The sequence below is a fragment of the Chelonoidis abingdonii genome, chromosome 6, assembly GCF_003597395.2.
Source record: "Chelonoidis abingdonii isolate Lonesome George chromosome 6, CheloAbing_2.0, whole genome shotgun sequence".
NCBI lineage: Eukaryota > Metazoa > Chordata > Testudines > Testudinidae > Chelonoidis > Chelonoidis abingdonii.
Window position 1 is genome coordinate 46,446,752 of NC_133774.1, and position 13,677 is coordinate 46,460,428.

The following is a 13,677-nucleotide window of genomic DNA, read 5'->3' on the forward strand; positions in this document are numbered from 1 at the left end:
CTCATCTTTTACCCACTGGCTGTACAGGCTTGGGAGTATACACATGCACAGTTTCTGCTAATTGTCAAACACATGACTGTTTGATCCTTAAATGGAAACTGAAATTCATGAACAAATGATAAATTAAGCAGAGGTTGCAGGTATTTCTGCTCTTTCAGAAAACCCACAATGTTGGCATTTACATCAAATTGATAATTTGGTAAATAAAGTCAACAGTACTTTATTGTATTTACTCAAGTTGCCTGAGAAGATTTTCCTGCCTGAAAAAATAACTCTGTTGACATAGGTGTTATTTCTGCTGCTGGGTTGCTTCACTTCCCACACATTAACAGTCATAAGTAATACGTTAGAGCAATGAAACTGGATGAGCTGCCTTCATTGTGCATGTGGACACAGCCTTAAATAATGGCCCAGCTACCCAGAGATTACATTTAAAGGAGAATTCTACTATTTACTTGCATGGAGACACAAGCTCTGTGAAACAGAACCTTGAAAACAGTTTGTGGGGAAATGTAGCTTAAAATGGGTGGTATGATTTGGCCCACAATTTTTAGTTTTTACTTTTGTATTAAGTATACATTCAAATTGTTAAGTAAAAAGAGATAGTCCACACAAATCTGTAACTTCTTTAAACATTCCACTGAAAAAATAAAAGGTAAAGAACATATCAAACCAAATATACTTCTCTTTCTTATCCTAATAGCTCCATAAGGTTTGTCTGTGTGTATATATACACATCTGCATTGCTAATGTGCACACTACTGTAGTGCCAAGGTGTTATCTACACAAATAAAGACATCCTACAACCAGTTAGATTGAATTCATACAGTTTTAGAATATAAAAACTTGGGAACAGCAACAAACAAAACTTTTACAGTTCCCAGCGAAGAACAATTGTGAACCCAATGGAGCAGACGAGAGATTGACATGGAGAGACTCTTTCTATGCCAGTGATGAAAATATGAAGTAAGCAAAGAAAGATATTTCTTTAAATTGTCAGAAATGCTGAAAGACTTTCTATTAAAGAGTGAAGGGGCATAATCGTTTGTGTATGTTGATTAAAAAGAAAACTTGTGCATAACTCTGTGGGCAAGGAAAGAGTGGTAGAAATAACAACAGGCTACAGCCTTTAGCAGCCTGCTCCCAGATCAGGAATAAACAGCAATAACAAATAGGGGATAAACCCTAAATGCATTATGAAGCACTATTCCAAGCAGATGCTTAATATAATGTATACCTCTGGCAGAGACGTGAGATTTCTATCCAAAATATTTCTGTAGTTCCGAAACTGTGGTCAATGGAGTACTTTCTTGTGGTCCACAGAAAGCTATTTGGACACATAGGCCCAGATCCTCTGAAATATTTAGGCACCTATCTCCTAATTAAATCAACCTTTGAGGATCTGGGTCATAGTGATGGGTCTACTTCTTTGTTTCTAACATCTATATCACATTTAAAGAAGCTAAAGTTACATGAGGTACTTTCTTAATATTTCTTTTCCATTAAAGCAACATAGAAGCTACAAGGATATTATTTGATTGCAAATGGGAGGAGGGGTAGTCCACCCACCCACTCATGAATGCGAGGGAAATTGGTCATGAGATAATCTCTCTATTAAGATATAGTAGTCTGCACTATGAAAATGTTTGAGAACCCGTGCTTTTTTTGCATCACGAGTGTTGTCAAAGTGTAACAGGGACCAAAGTGCCTCATATATCTCTGTCATATCTCCTTGAATGGTTATGCACTGTTTCTCCCCATCACTTTTTAATGGAAAATCTTTTATCATTTCTGGAAATTTGACAAAATACTTGACTCACACTTTGGGACATTGGAGTAGAAAGTGTCTCTCCATCTCAATCTCTTCTGTCACATTGATTGCACATTGGTTACTCTCTGAATTTGCACTGTACCCTGTGTCTCTCAATTTCTAACATTAGTTTATAGTCACCCACTTTGTATTTGAAGAGAGATTGCTAGAGTGATGGTTCTGTACAGAGATCTGTAGCCATCTGTCTTTTTATTTTTGATTTGTTCTTCCCAGAGATTAGCATATTTGGTTTTCATTTTTTAAGTTTTTGAGCTAATTATTTTACTATCATTCAATTTCAAGTGGGATTGTCTGTTAGTCTGGAGGAATAGTGTGTTAAGGCCTTGGAATGCTATAGTTGAGTGGATTGTTGTGAGGGGGTAGTCTGCCCTTAAGTGGTTAACCCACTGTGACACTTGGTATGGCCTTTTAAGGATTTGAAATGTCCAATAGAAACAGATGAAGACCTGAAGGGGGATAGACATAGAGAAGAAGAGGTTGTAGGAAGGACTAGTGGTTAGAAGAAATACAGGGACCAGGAGCCTGGCAGAGTAAGTGAGGCTAGGCCCACCTCTTCCCCCAACTAATTGGATGTAACTATGGGAAGAGGAGCAGCATAAAGGATGCCTCCTGCCTCAGAATAGGGTAGGACTAGGGGATCGGCGGGGCTGGGGCTGGATGGGAAGGATGTACTAGCTGAGCTATGCTTTGAGGAGAGATGGAACATATAATGAAGAATACTGAAACCGGTTTAGAAAATTATGAAAGAGATAGCAGAGGGGAAGACAGGTCCAGGGGCGGCTCCAGCATTTTTGCCACCCCAAGCGGGAAAAAAAAAAAAAATAAAAGCCGCGATCGACTCTACCGCAGCCACTTCATTCTTCGGCAGCAATTTGGCGGCGGGTCCTTCTCTCTGAGAGGAACTGAGGGACTCACCGCCGAATTGCCGCTGAAGACCTGGACATCCTGCCCCTTCCCGTTGGCCGCCCAAGGCATCTGCTTGCTGCGCTGGTGCCTGGAGCTGGCCCTGGACAGGTCACAGGTTAGGAAAAAGAAAAGGATAGACATGCCAGAGCTAGAAGAAGCAACAGCAGGCAGAAAGGCAGGAAAGAGAAAAGAGAATAATCTGTTATAATAATGAAATCACTAGTCAAGGATGTGAAGATAGGGGATATAAGCCGGGGATATAAGCACTCTGAAAGTGGCAGAGTGGATTTAAAAAGCACTGGAGACATAAAAAGAGCTAGAAAACTGCCAAGAGGAGGCCTATTAATCAAATGCAAAAGCAAGGAACCAGTGGGGAAACTATTAAAGATTAAAATGCTAGGAAAACTGAAAGTGAGCTGCCAACTGCCTTAGTATCTGACAGAGACAAAAGAAGTTGTATATCTATCAAAATGACTGAAGAGGAAGTAAAACAAGGCATAGGGGATGATAAGGTACTATGTGCTGAGTGGCTAGGAGGGGAAAGAAAGCCATCCACAGCTATGCTAGTTGCATTTAAAGGAGAAACCCTCCCGGATAGGATATCAGATTTTTCAGACAAATCCATATATCCCACCCCCGGTCAGGTGCTACTGATGCCAAAGGTTTGGACATATGGCAAATGTATGAAAAGGGAAAATTAGATGCAGTAAATGTGGAGGGGAGCACTCCTATAACAATTGTATGGAAAAGTCAGAATTAAAGCTTAACAACTGTGAAGGAAAGTGCAGTGCAGCATATGGAGTCTGCACAACTGCAAAGCAAACAAGAGAAATAGAAACAACGAAAGTTAAAATTTTCATACGCATATGTTACTGGAAGACAATTTAAGACCGGAAGAGGAAAGGAAACTCAGTAAGGAGAAACAGATAAACACACAATGGAATTGTGTCCCCAGTGCAGCTGGAAAGTCAACAAAGAGGAAGGAATGAGAAGTGATCACTTTCCTGTACTTATAGTATATCACAGTAAAGGCAATGTTGAGGATGGAGGAAGGCCCCCTACTTGGAATATTAAAAAAAAGCAAACTGTTTAAAAACAAAGTAGTGAAAATATTAATGAACAATGTATAAGTGATGACACTGCAGAGGCTGGTAGCCATAAGGGAATCATGATGGCTGCAAAGTTACCTATACCTAAGATATCAAGTCAATCTAAAGGTAGAAACAATGTACCATGAGGGAATGAGGAGTGTGAAAAGCAATTAAATAAAGGAACAAGGTATATAAGAAAGTAAAAAATACAATGAATTATGTGGACTTAATGTAATATAAAAGAACCAAGGCAAGTGCACAAAGGTTATTAAAAAGGGGAAAAAAAAACTAGAGACAGTTTTGTGAGAAAAATGCCACCCACTTGGCTCAACAGCTGGGGGAACTTGATGGGGGCCAGAGGTGACAGGGAGACAGTCCCAGCAGCAAGAGATGGAGACACTAGCAAAAGACAGTAGGTAACTCCTCCTCCCAGGAGTCTCTGGAACCCATTGGCTAGCTGAGGGAGAAGGGTGCTGATTGGCCAGTATTCCCCTGCTCGAAGAATTTAATCTGGTACAGGGGCCATGTTAAGCCTCTTTCAGCTCCATTCCAGCAGCCCCACCTGATCTAGGAATGAGAATCCGGCTAGAGAGATGCTGCAGGTCTAGCAAATCACCTGTTTAGGGTGTCAGGAAGCATTTTTCTCTCCCATAGGCCTATTGGCGGAAGACCAGGGAGTTTTTTGCTTTCCTTATAGCACTTTCCTCCCCAGTAAGTTAAGTACGGATGTGCTTAGTACCTACTTGAGATATTGGGGTTGAGCTGTTTATTTGTTGCAACTTGCGGCCAGTTTCCCGTGTGATTAAAAGAATACGATGAATGTTCCCAGAGGTAAAAGACCTGGGATTATGGTGGTGGCCCTTGGGCTCATGGGATAGGGTGATACCTTTTGGTCTTTGCAAGCCATGGTCAGATCTTGTGGCCCTCGTGGGCCAAGGTCCTCACCCTTCTGCACCCTCTGTCCCACGCTCTGTGTGTGTGAGGGGAGGGTGCTAGGACCAGGGCCGGCTCCAGCTTTTTTGCCGCCCCAAGCAGCAAAGAGAAAAAAAAGAAAAAGAAAAAAAAGCTGCCATCGGCGCCACTTCAGCGGCTGCTCTACCATGCCGCTTCATTCTTTGGCGGCAATTCGGCGGCCGGTCCTTCCCTCCGAGAGGGACTGAAGGACTCACTGCCAAATTACAGCCGAAGACTCAGACGTGCCGCCCCTTTCCATTGGCCGCCCCAAGCACCTGCTTCCTGCACTGGTGCCTGGAGCTGGCCCTGGCTAGGACTCACAGAAAGCTGAGTTCTGGTGGGGTATGCTGGGGAAAGCCTATCCCAAGTTATGGATTGTATGGTAAGGAGTCCTGCAACCCCTGCATTTGAACAAATGAAATGCCTGCTACAGGAGAGTATCCATGATGGTCAGGTAGTGCCCCTCCCCTGTGTTAAAGTTTAATAAAAGCTGCAGCTTGCCACTTAATTCTATGCATGTGTCTGTCATCATTTTGCCACTGTGCTCACATCAATAAAAACTATCCTAAAACATCAGAGATATATAGGCAGATTACAACAATGAATGGAATACCAAGTAAGAGCAATTCTATAACAGGCCTCATTGTAGAAGGCTAAGGGATAAAAAGCTCTAATGAAGAAAAAGTGGAAGTCCTAGGCAGAAATACTCCACAACGTTATTTGTGGTGAAAATCAGATTATACAAATCCATGTGAGACGAAAAAAATTAATTAAAGAGTCTCATGAGCACATGAGGAGGAGTCAGGATGAGGACGCAATATTAAATGAGGAAACTTCAAAGAGCTGTAGCTAAAAGCAAAAACTGCACGAGGCAAGGATGCCATATGCAACGAAATGCTAAAACATCTGAATGAAGTGAATTTGAAAATACTGCTAAAACTGTACAATATATGGGGGAAAGGGTGAGCTACCAGCGGAGTGGAAACATGTTTGTAGTTGCAGTGTGGAAATCAAGTAAACTGCAAACAAGACTTGATGCCTACAGGCCAATTGCCCTTACATCATGTATGGATAAAGCCCTGGAGAGAATGGTGTCTGAAAGATTAACAATATATTTACAGAGAAATGGATTTATAGACAACAAGCAAATTGGTTTCAGAAGGGGAACGAGTACAGTTGATCATATAGTAAGATTAGAAACAGAAGCACAAAATGTTTGAGAAATAATGAATACAAGATGGTAGCTTTCCTGGATATGGAAGCAACATATAATATATTATGGAGAGAGGGCTTATTGCATAAAATAGCACTCCTGGGCATAAACAAAAGAATATATAAGTGGATAAAGGATTTCTTTAAGTAAAAGAACTATGCAGGTTAGAGTGGAGAAAGCTTCTCTGGCATATATACAATCACAAATGGCATACCACAGGGGAGTGTCATCATCCCTACCCTATTCAACATAATCATAAACAATCTCCCAGACAGGATGAGTGCAGGAACAAGCATTCCCTTGTTTGTAGATTTCTGCACCATATGAGTAAAAAACAAAAATAGCTAGAAGCAAATCAATTAAATACTTAGGAAAAGTGTGAAACAGAGCAATGGGAGGCTTTAAATGTTCAATTTGCAAAACTAAAGCAATGATACGCACTAAAAAAGAATATTAAAAAAGATTGTAAGCTGTCTCTATAAGGACAGAAAATAGGTGTAGTTAAAACTATGAATTCCTGGGTGTGCCATTTAATAGCAAGCTAACATGGAAATATCACATTGAAAATATTGTTGATAAATGTGCTGGTAAAGTCACAGGTCTAGAACCCAGAGTTGTACAGCTACTAGGTATTTGACAGCATCAGGCTGCCACTCAACACTTTTAAGTATGTTTGTTTCCACTTCCTGTGACCCACTCTGGACACAGACCCTGGGATAGCGTACCTCAAAGGTTTGACAGACAGCTGCCCTATGGAACCTGATTAGCTCCCTACACTATATAAACCCAATGGGCATTGTAGGAAGTGTCCAGGTAATAATGTGGATCTTCTGTAGCTGCTTCTTGCTCTTGAATTCTTGGCTTGATTTAGACTTTGCCTTCCAACTCAGACCCTGGAACCTCAGTTGGACTGTGACCCATGGTATTGGCCTCTGGCCGGAATCAACTCTCTGATTGCAGAAAATGGAACACCCTTGTCCTGCCCTGAGGATCCGCCCCTGCCCCTGCTCCACCCATTCTCCAAGGCCCTGCCCCTGCTCACTCCCTCTCCCCCTTGCTCTCCCCATCTCTCACTCACTCGCTCATTTTCACTGGTCTGGGGAAAGGAGGTTGAGGTGTAGAAGGTGCTGCGGGCTGGGACAGAGGTTAGGGTGCAGGAAGGTGTATGGGGTGCAGGCTCTGGGAGGAAGTTTTGGTGCAGGAGGGGGCTCTGGAGGTTGGGGTGACTCTGGGAGGGAGTTAGGGTGAGGAAGGGGGGTCAGAACTGGAGCAGGGAGTTGGGATGCAGGAGGGAGTTTGGGGTGTGGGCTCTGGGGAGCACGTACCTTAGGCGGCTCCCGGAAGTAGCCGGCATGTCCCTGTGGCCCCTAGGCGGAGACGCGTCCAGACAGCTCTACATGCTGCCCACACTTGCAGGCCCCACCCCCGCAGCTCTCATTGGCCTTGGTTCCCAGCCAATGGGAGCTGTGGAGCCGGTGCTCAGGGCCTTTGTAGCAGTTTAAAGTTCAGACCTAAGCGTCACATTTTGTCAAAATATTTTGAAAAATCTGCAAGGCAGGCCACTATTTTTCATTGGCAAGTACCTTGGATTTGTTTACTGCTGTGTTTTAGAGTTTAAATAATTATATTCTCTGGCCACATAATTTCTTCAGCTTGAGTTTATGGGATTTCCTTCAGTTTTTATGTTTACATTGGTTTGCCTAATAGAGTTTGGTACGCTATATTTTGAGTAGTTTTATGAGAATGTCAGTATGCTTTTAGCTTTTCAAGTTGGATTTCTTCTGGGGTTTTGTTTGTTAGTTTGTTTTGTATTTTCGAAGTTTCTATCCAGATTTGACTATTCTGGATTCCTAGATTTTGTTTATATTTATTGGGTTTGAAATTTTTTGTATATAATTTATTATTGGATATAATTTTGTTTCTAGATTTGTCTGGTATTTGTTTCTATCAAGTTTTTTCATTTGTGTCAAGTTTCTTATTCAGATAATTCATATAACTGATTTGAAATTTCTCAGTGTTTCATGCTGAACATTGCATAGATTTTCTGTGTATTTTTGACTGGGTGAGTCCTTTATTTTGCCGTGTTTTTTTGACAGTCCTAGTCAAAGAACTTTTCTTGTTTTCTCCCTCTTTCTGAGCAACAGTTCTGGATCTGGTTGTCAGGGCCGGCGCTAGGATTTCTGACGACCTAGGCGCCGGGACATTTCGCCGCCCCCCGCGCGGGCTCGCGGCTCCCCTGATCCCCGGGGGGGGGGGCGCCCCGAGCTGGCTGGACTGCCCGTGGCGGCTCTGCCCGGGAGCGCTCCGGGCTGCGGACCGCCGCGGCGGTCCCTGAACCGGGAGCGCCCCGGGCTCCGGACCGCCGCGGCGGCTCCCTGACCGGGGGATGCCTGGGTTGGCCGTGCCACCGCGGCGGCTTCCTGACGCTGGGAGTCCTGGGCTGCCAGCGGCTGCGCGCTGACCCCGGGGGCGCCCTAACTGCCCGGGCTGCAGGCAGCTGCTGCTGCCGGCAGCTCAGACTATGCAGCGGCCGCTGCAACCATTTAAAAAATTTGGGGGGGGGGCCGCTTTTTGGCGCCTCCAAATCTTGGTGCCCTAGGCAACCGCCTAGTTCGCCTAAATGGTTGCACCGGCCCTGCCGGTTCTGGGGGTAGGATTGCTCTGTGATATTGTTCAGGCGTTTGTAGGTTTTTTGTTTGTTTGTTTAGTAGCAAGATTGAAGTCCATGTCTGTGCAGGGATCTATCTGTCTGGAGTTCTAGGGATGGCATTGTCAGCGTCCTTTCAGCGTCCTGTGTCCCCATAAAAGTTCTTTGGGGGTCTGTGCAGGTTGGTTGGCGCTGGAGAGGCTGCCAGCACTGGCAGAGTCTGTTGGAGAAGGAACTTCTTAGAAGCTGATCTCTGTCCGCTTTGCCCTGTGGGGTGCCCCTTCCCTGTGGCCTGGGCAAAGCATTAGGCTGGTGCCTTGCTCGGTAGAATGCGCGGACGCTGGCCCGCTTCCTTCCCCTATTCTGTGCGGGGGCGGGTCCCAGCCCCGGGAGGCCCGTCGCCTTGTGCAGGGGGCGGGTGCTGTGTGCTGGGGGCGGTGTCCCCGCAGGCCAGTTCCTGGTTGAGCGGCGGAGCGGGCGGCAGCATGCTGAGGCGGCCGGGTCACGAGCTGGGCTCAGCGCGGCTCCCGCTACTCCTGTGCTGGCTGCGCCTCTGTCTGGCCGGCAGCGCGCCGGCCCCACACCTGGTGGTGGTGCTGGCGGATGACCTGGGCTGGCACGACGTGGGCTGGCACGACTCCCTCATCCGCACCCCGCAGCTGGATGCGCTGGGGGCGGGCGGGGTGCGGCTGGAGCGCTACTACACGCAGCCCCTGTGCACTCCGTCCCGCAGCCAGTTGCTCACCGGCAGGTACCAGGTAGGGCAGCAAACCCGGTCCCAGCACCGCCTGGGCAGCCCCCAAGCCTAGCGGGGGCTCTGGGGGTGGGCAGGGACTCCCTGGAGTTGGCGGCTTGTGGCACTGGCTTGTTCTTCAGCTACTTTGGCGGGAGGGCCCCGCATTGGGGGGCGGGCGTAGGCGCCTCTCCGGACCCCTCTAAGACCTGCAAGTCTGTCAGAGTTGTTACCGAGGGCCGTGGTGCTGCTGCCCCCTGGCTGGCAGCGTCAGGTGCCTTCCCCCGCCCCAACCAAGGGTGACCCTTTGAAAAGCTCCCAAGCCCCATTGATTGTAGGGCTACCTTATTAAGGGTATTTAGGCAGCTGAAGATGCAGGGGGGCACCTCATGGGGGTTTTGAAAGGCCCAAATGACTTTTAGACAATGAGATTTAGGCTCCTGAAAAATTAACCCCGAGTTCTCTGAATACATTAGCTAAGCCCTACAGAACTATTGGAAATTATTATTTTTTTAGAGCCATGTACAGAGGAGGAAAGCCCACATTCCTGTGAGGGTCTGTTATCTTTTAGTAAGGGATCATATAGACTCATTTGGATGGGAGAGCCCTCTAGTGGGTTCTTGTAGTGTCTCCCTCTGCATGGTGGCAGGATTGTATTATAATAGACCAGGATGGGCAAGTATTTTCACAGGGGGGCAGCTCCACGAATTTTGGTAAGTTGTCGTGGGCTGCACATTTCTACTATATTACTAGAAAGAGTGCAGGGTCTGGGAGGGAGTTTGGGTGCAGGAGGGAGCTCCGGGCTGGTACAGAGTGTTGAGGTGTGGGAGAGGGTGAGGGGTGTGGCCTCTGGGAGGGAGTTTGGTACAAGAGGAGGCTCTGGGCTGGGACAGGGGATTAGGGTCGCAGGGTCTGGGAGGAAGTTTGGGTGCAGGAGGAGGTTCTGACCTGGGGCGGGGGGTTGGGGTGCAGGAGGGGAGGCAAGGTGCAGGCTATGACCAGGAGGCACTTACCACAGGTGGCTCCCAGTCAGCAATGCAGCAGGGCTCAGGCAGGCTGCAGCTAGCAGCTGCTGGCATGTCTCTGCGGAGTGCCTCTTGAGGGGGAGAGGGGCAGCGGGTCTCCAAGTGCTGCCTGCCCCCGCAGCTCCCATTGGCCAGTTTCCGGCCAATGGGAGCTGTGACGATGGTGCTGGGGGCAGACGAAGTGCACGGAGCCATCTCCTCCCCTCTCCCCACAGGGGCGTGCAGAGATGTGCCAGCAGCCAGCTGCTTCTGGGAGCAGCATGGGGCCACAGCAGGCAGTCATCCTGCCTGAGCGCCCCGCTCTGCCACGGGACTTTTAGGGTCCCGGACTCAGAGATCGCAAGGGGGGCAGAGACCAGACAGAAATGTTAGTCATGGCGGGCCAGACAGGCCGTATTTTGTCCACACCTGTAGTTGATGCTTGTTAGTAGCAACATATCAGTGCCTTTTGCTACCTTACTCATAAGTAGCTATTGCTGTTATGGAGAGTGTCGACAAATCACAGTAGAGAAAGTGTTTCCAGGGAAATGTTGTTTGTAAGCAGCAATTGCTCTTACAAAGTGTTGCTGCAAACAAGCGTCTACTGAATGGCCTAAACTTGTCAGGTGTGTATCTAGCCTAGTATTGCGTATGATCAGTAGTGGTGATGATGCCACCTTAACTTTTTGCTTGTCAGCAAGACCATACCACAGTAGGTTCCCATGTAAAGTACATTCCCCAGGCAAAAAAATTCTGTGATGTAAAAGCTCTGAGCTCTTCAGATTGTATATAAACTTGAGTACATATTCTGATACCTTCTTAGAGTAGGACTGAAAGAATTCTTTTGTCGGAATTACTATCCTTTCAAATATCTAATCTAGTTAGGTTATTCTTTTATATACAGTGCTCATCACTGTAGAAGTTAAGTGCCTTTGAAACTTTAAAAGAAGCACAAAGATCTAATAGTGAAAATATTTGATTTAGTGATGTGATCCCTACTGACATTTCTAGAATGGTGAAATTTGTGTGCTGTTTGTTTTTCATTTTGTAAGTCACCTGGAGAGAGGGCTATATGTGTTTATAGGCTAGGTAACTAATTTATATTAAACAGTCACCTGCACACTGGTTAATTCACTGTTGGCTTAGCTATGTTAGAAAAATGGACTAACAGTAGTGAACACACTCCATTTAGCTGTGACCTTTTTTCTAATGTGGATGTTACAACACATTTTACTTCAACTGAATAGGTCAAAGTATACCCTGTGCACCTGAATTTTGGTAAAAGATGTATCATGTCTGTATAAGGAAAAAGGTCAAAACTAGCTAATACTCCCTGACCTATCCCTGAGCTATTATTGGAGTACTTGTGGCACTTTAGAGACTAACAAATTTATTTGAGCATAAGCTTTCGTGGGCTACAGCTCACTTCTTCGGCTGCACAAAATCTTATGCTCAAATAAACTTCTTAGTCTCTAAGGTGCCACAAGTAATCCTGTTCTTTTTGCGGGTACAGACTAACACGGTTGCTACTCTGAAACCTGAGCTGCTATTGTAACAAAAACCAAACTACAACACACTTCTTCCACCCAGATCCATCACGTTGTCCTACCAGGGAATTTGAATATGTGATGTGTGGAGAAGGCAGGGAGAGGAACAGAGAGGGCAGGTTTGAGAGGAGCAGAGGCGATCCCGTGATTTTTCAGTCATTCCTGGCCTGGACTCGGGATTTATGTAAACCTCTACCTTCTGAGGCACTGGGAGCTTGGCTGGGCATAGGTAATGTGGTACCATTGGCTGCCCCAGCCTATCATGCACACAAACCTCCACTGTAACTGGCCATGCTATCCTTACAAGGGGTATATATTGCATAGAGAGGCTGATCTCTGACTTCCTTCTCCCTATCTTCCAACTAGGAGTCAAGCCACACTTCGCTTTGTGCCTCATTTTCACCCCTTAATGTAAATATTTTGGAAGTGCTTGTGACTTTGTACAGACTTGCAAAGGAGGGATGCTGTCTCATGGTGTTCTCATCCTTCTGTGTGGCTCCTGGCCACTCTTTGTGGGATTTTTTTGTGACTTGACTCCTCTGCATTGCACAGTGGCAGAGAGCATTTACCTTAAATGCACGAATAACTTTAATTTTAAAACCAAGGTATTTGTTACGTCAGCTATTGAAAAAATAAAATAAAAATTGGACCAACACAAAAATGACTTTAGAACCAAGCCATAAACAGTGATAACGTTCTCTTGTCTAGGTATCTTTGTAGAAGCCGAGTCACACAGATTGATTTACCCTTCTATAAAATATCAGAAATCCGCTTCTCTATCTGTGCCCTAAACACATGACAAATTAAAAAATAAATAGGAAAGTGTTCTTTAATGCAGGACTAGACTTTATATTCAGGTCATAAGAAGTACTCTACATTTGAAAGTCTTCTTCCTTCCTCTTTCCTTGACTCTTCAGATTTAGAGGACCAGTTCATAGCTAGACTCAGATATAAAGCCACATTTTGATTACTCAAAGTCACCTAAATGGTGGTGGGGGCGGGGTGTGGGAACTTCCATGGAGCCTTGCATCATCCGTCTGATTTACAGAAACGTGGGCATCTAGTCCAGTAGTCTCCAACCTTTTTACACACAAGATCACTTTTTGAATTTAAGATCAACCCAGAATCTACCCTCTCCCTACCCTGAGGCCCTGCCGTGCTCACTCTATTCCTCCCTCCCTGTTGCTTGCTCTCCTCCATCCTCACTCACTTTCATCAGGCTGGGACAGGGGGTTGGGGTACAGGAGGGAGTATAGGCTCTGGGCTGAGGCCGAGGGGTTTGAAGTGTTGGAGGGGGCTGTGAGCTGAGCTGGGGGTAAGGAATTGGAGTGCAAGCTCTGGGAGGGAGTTTGGGTGCAGGGGTCATATGGTCACACTGCACCTAATCTCATAGAATCCACTGAACATTTCATGAGTTTTACTTTTTATTACTGTCTTTTGTAGTTTATAGATCCAAAGTCCTTCAGAGATTGTCACAAATCTGTGTAACATTCTCAACTATGGGGTGTGCATTGGCCGACCCTGGATCAGGGAGTTGGGGTGCAGGAATGAGGGGTGCAAGCTCAGGGAGTGAGTTTGGGTGAAGGAGGTGGCTCCATGCTGGGGCAGAGTGTTGAGGTGCAGGAGAGGGTGAGGGGTGTGGATTCTGGGAGGGCGTTTGAATATCCCTTTGCCCAATGGTTAGGGCATTCCCCTGAGGGTGTGAGATCCCTCTTCAAATACTCTTTCCCTCCGGTGAAGGGGGGACTCTC

The 13,677-nt window shown here is 46.1% G+C and overlaps 1 protein-coding gene across 1 annotated transcript in view; it reads left to right on the top strand.

The window, feature by feature from the left end:
* The first annotated feature begins 9,100 nt into the window (after positions 1-9,100).
* ARSB (arylsulfatase B) overlaps positions 9,101-13,677 on the top strand; it is a 94,106-nt gene continuing 89,529 nt past the window's right edge. The window contains exon 1 of the mRNA XM_032774500.2: positions 9,101-9,400. Within this exon, the coding sequence (XP_032630391.1) occupies positions 9,128-9,400 (273 nt within the window). The 5' untranslated portion in view covers positions 9,101-9,127. The remainder of the gene's footprint in view (positions 9,401-13,677) is intronic.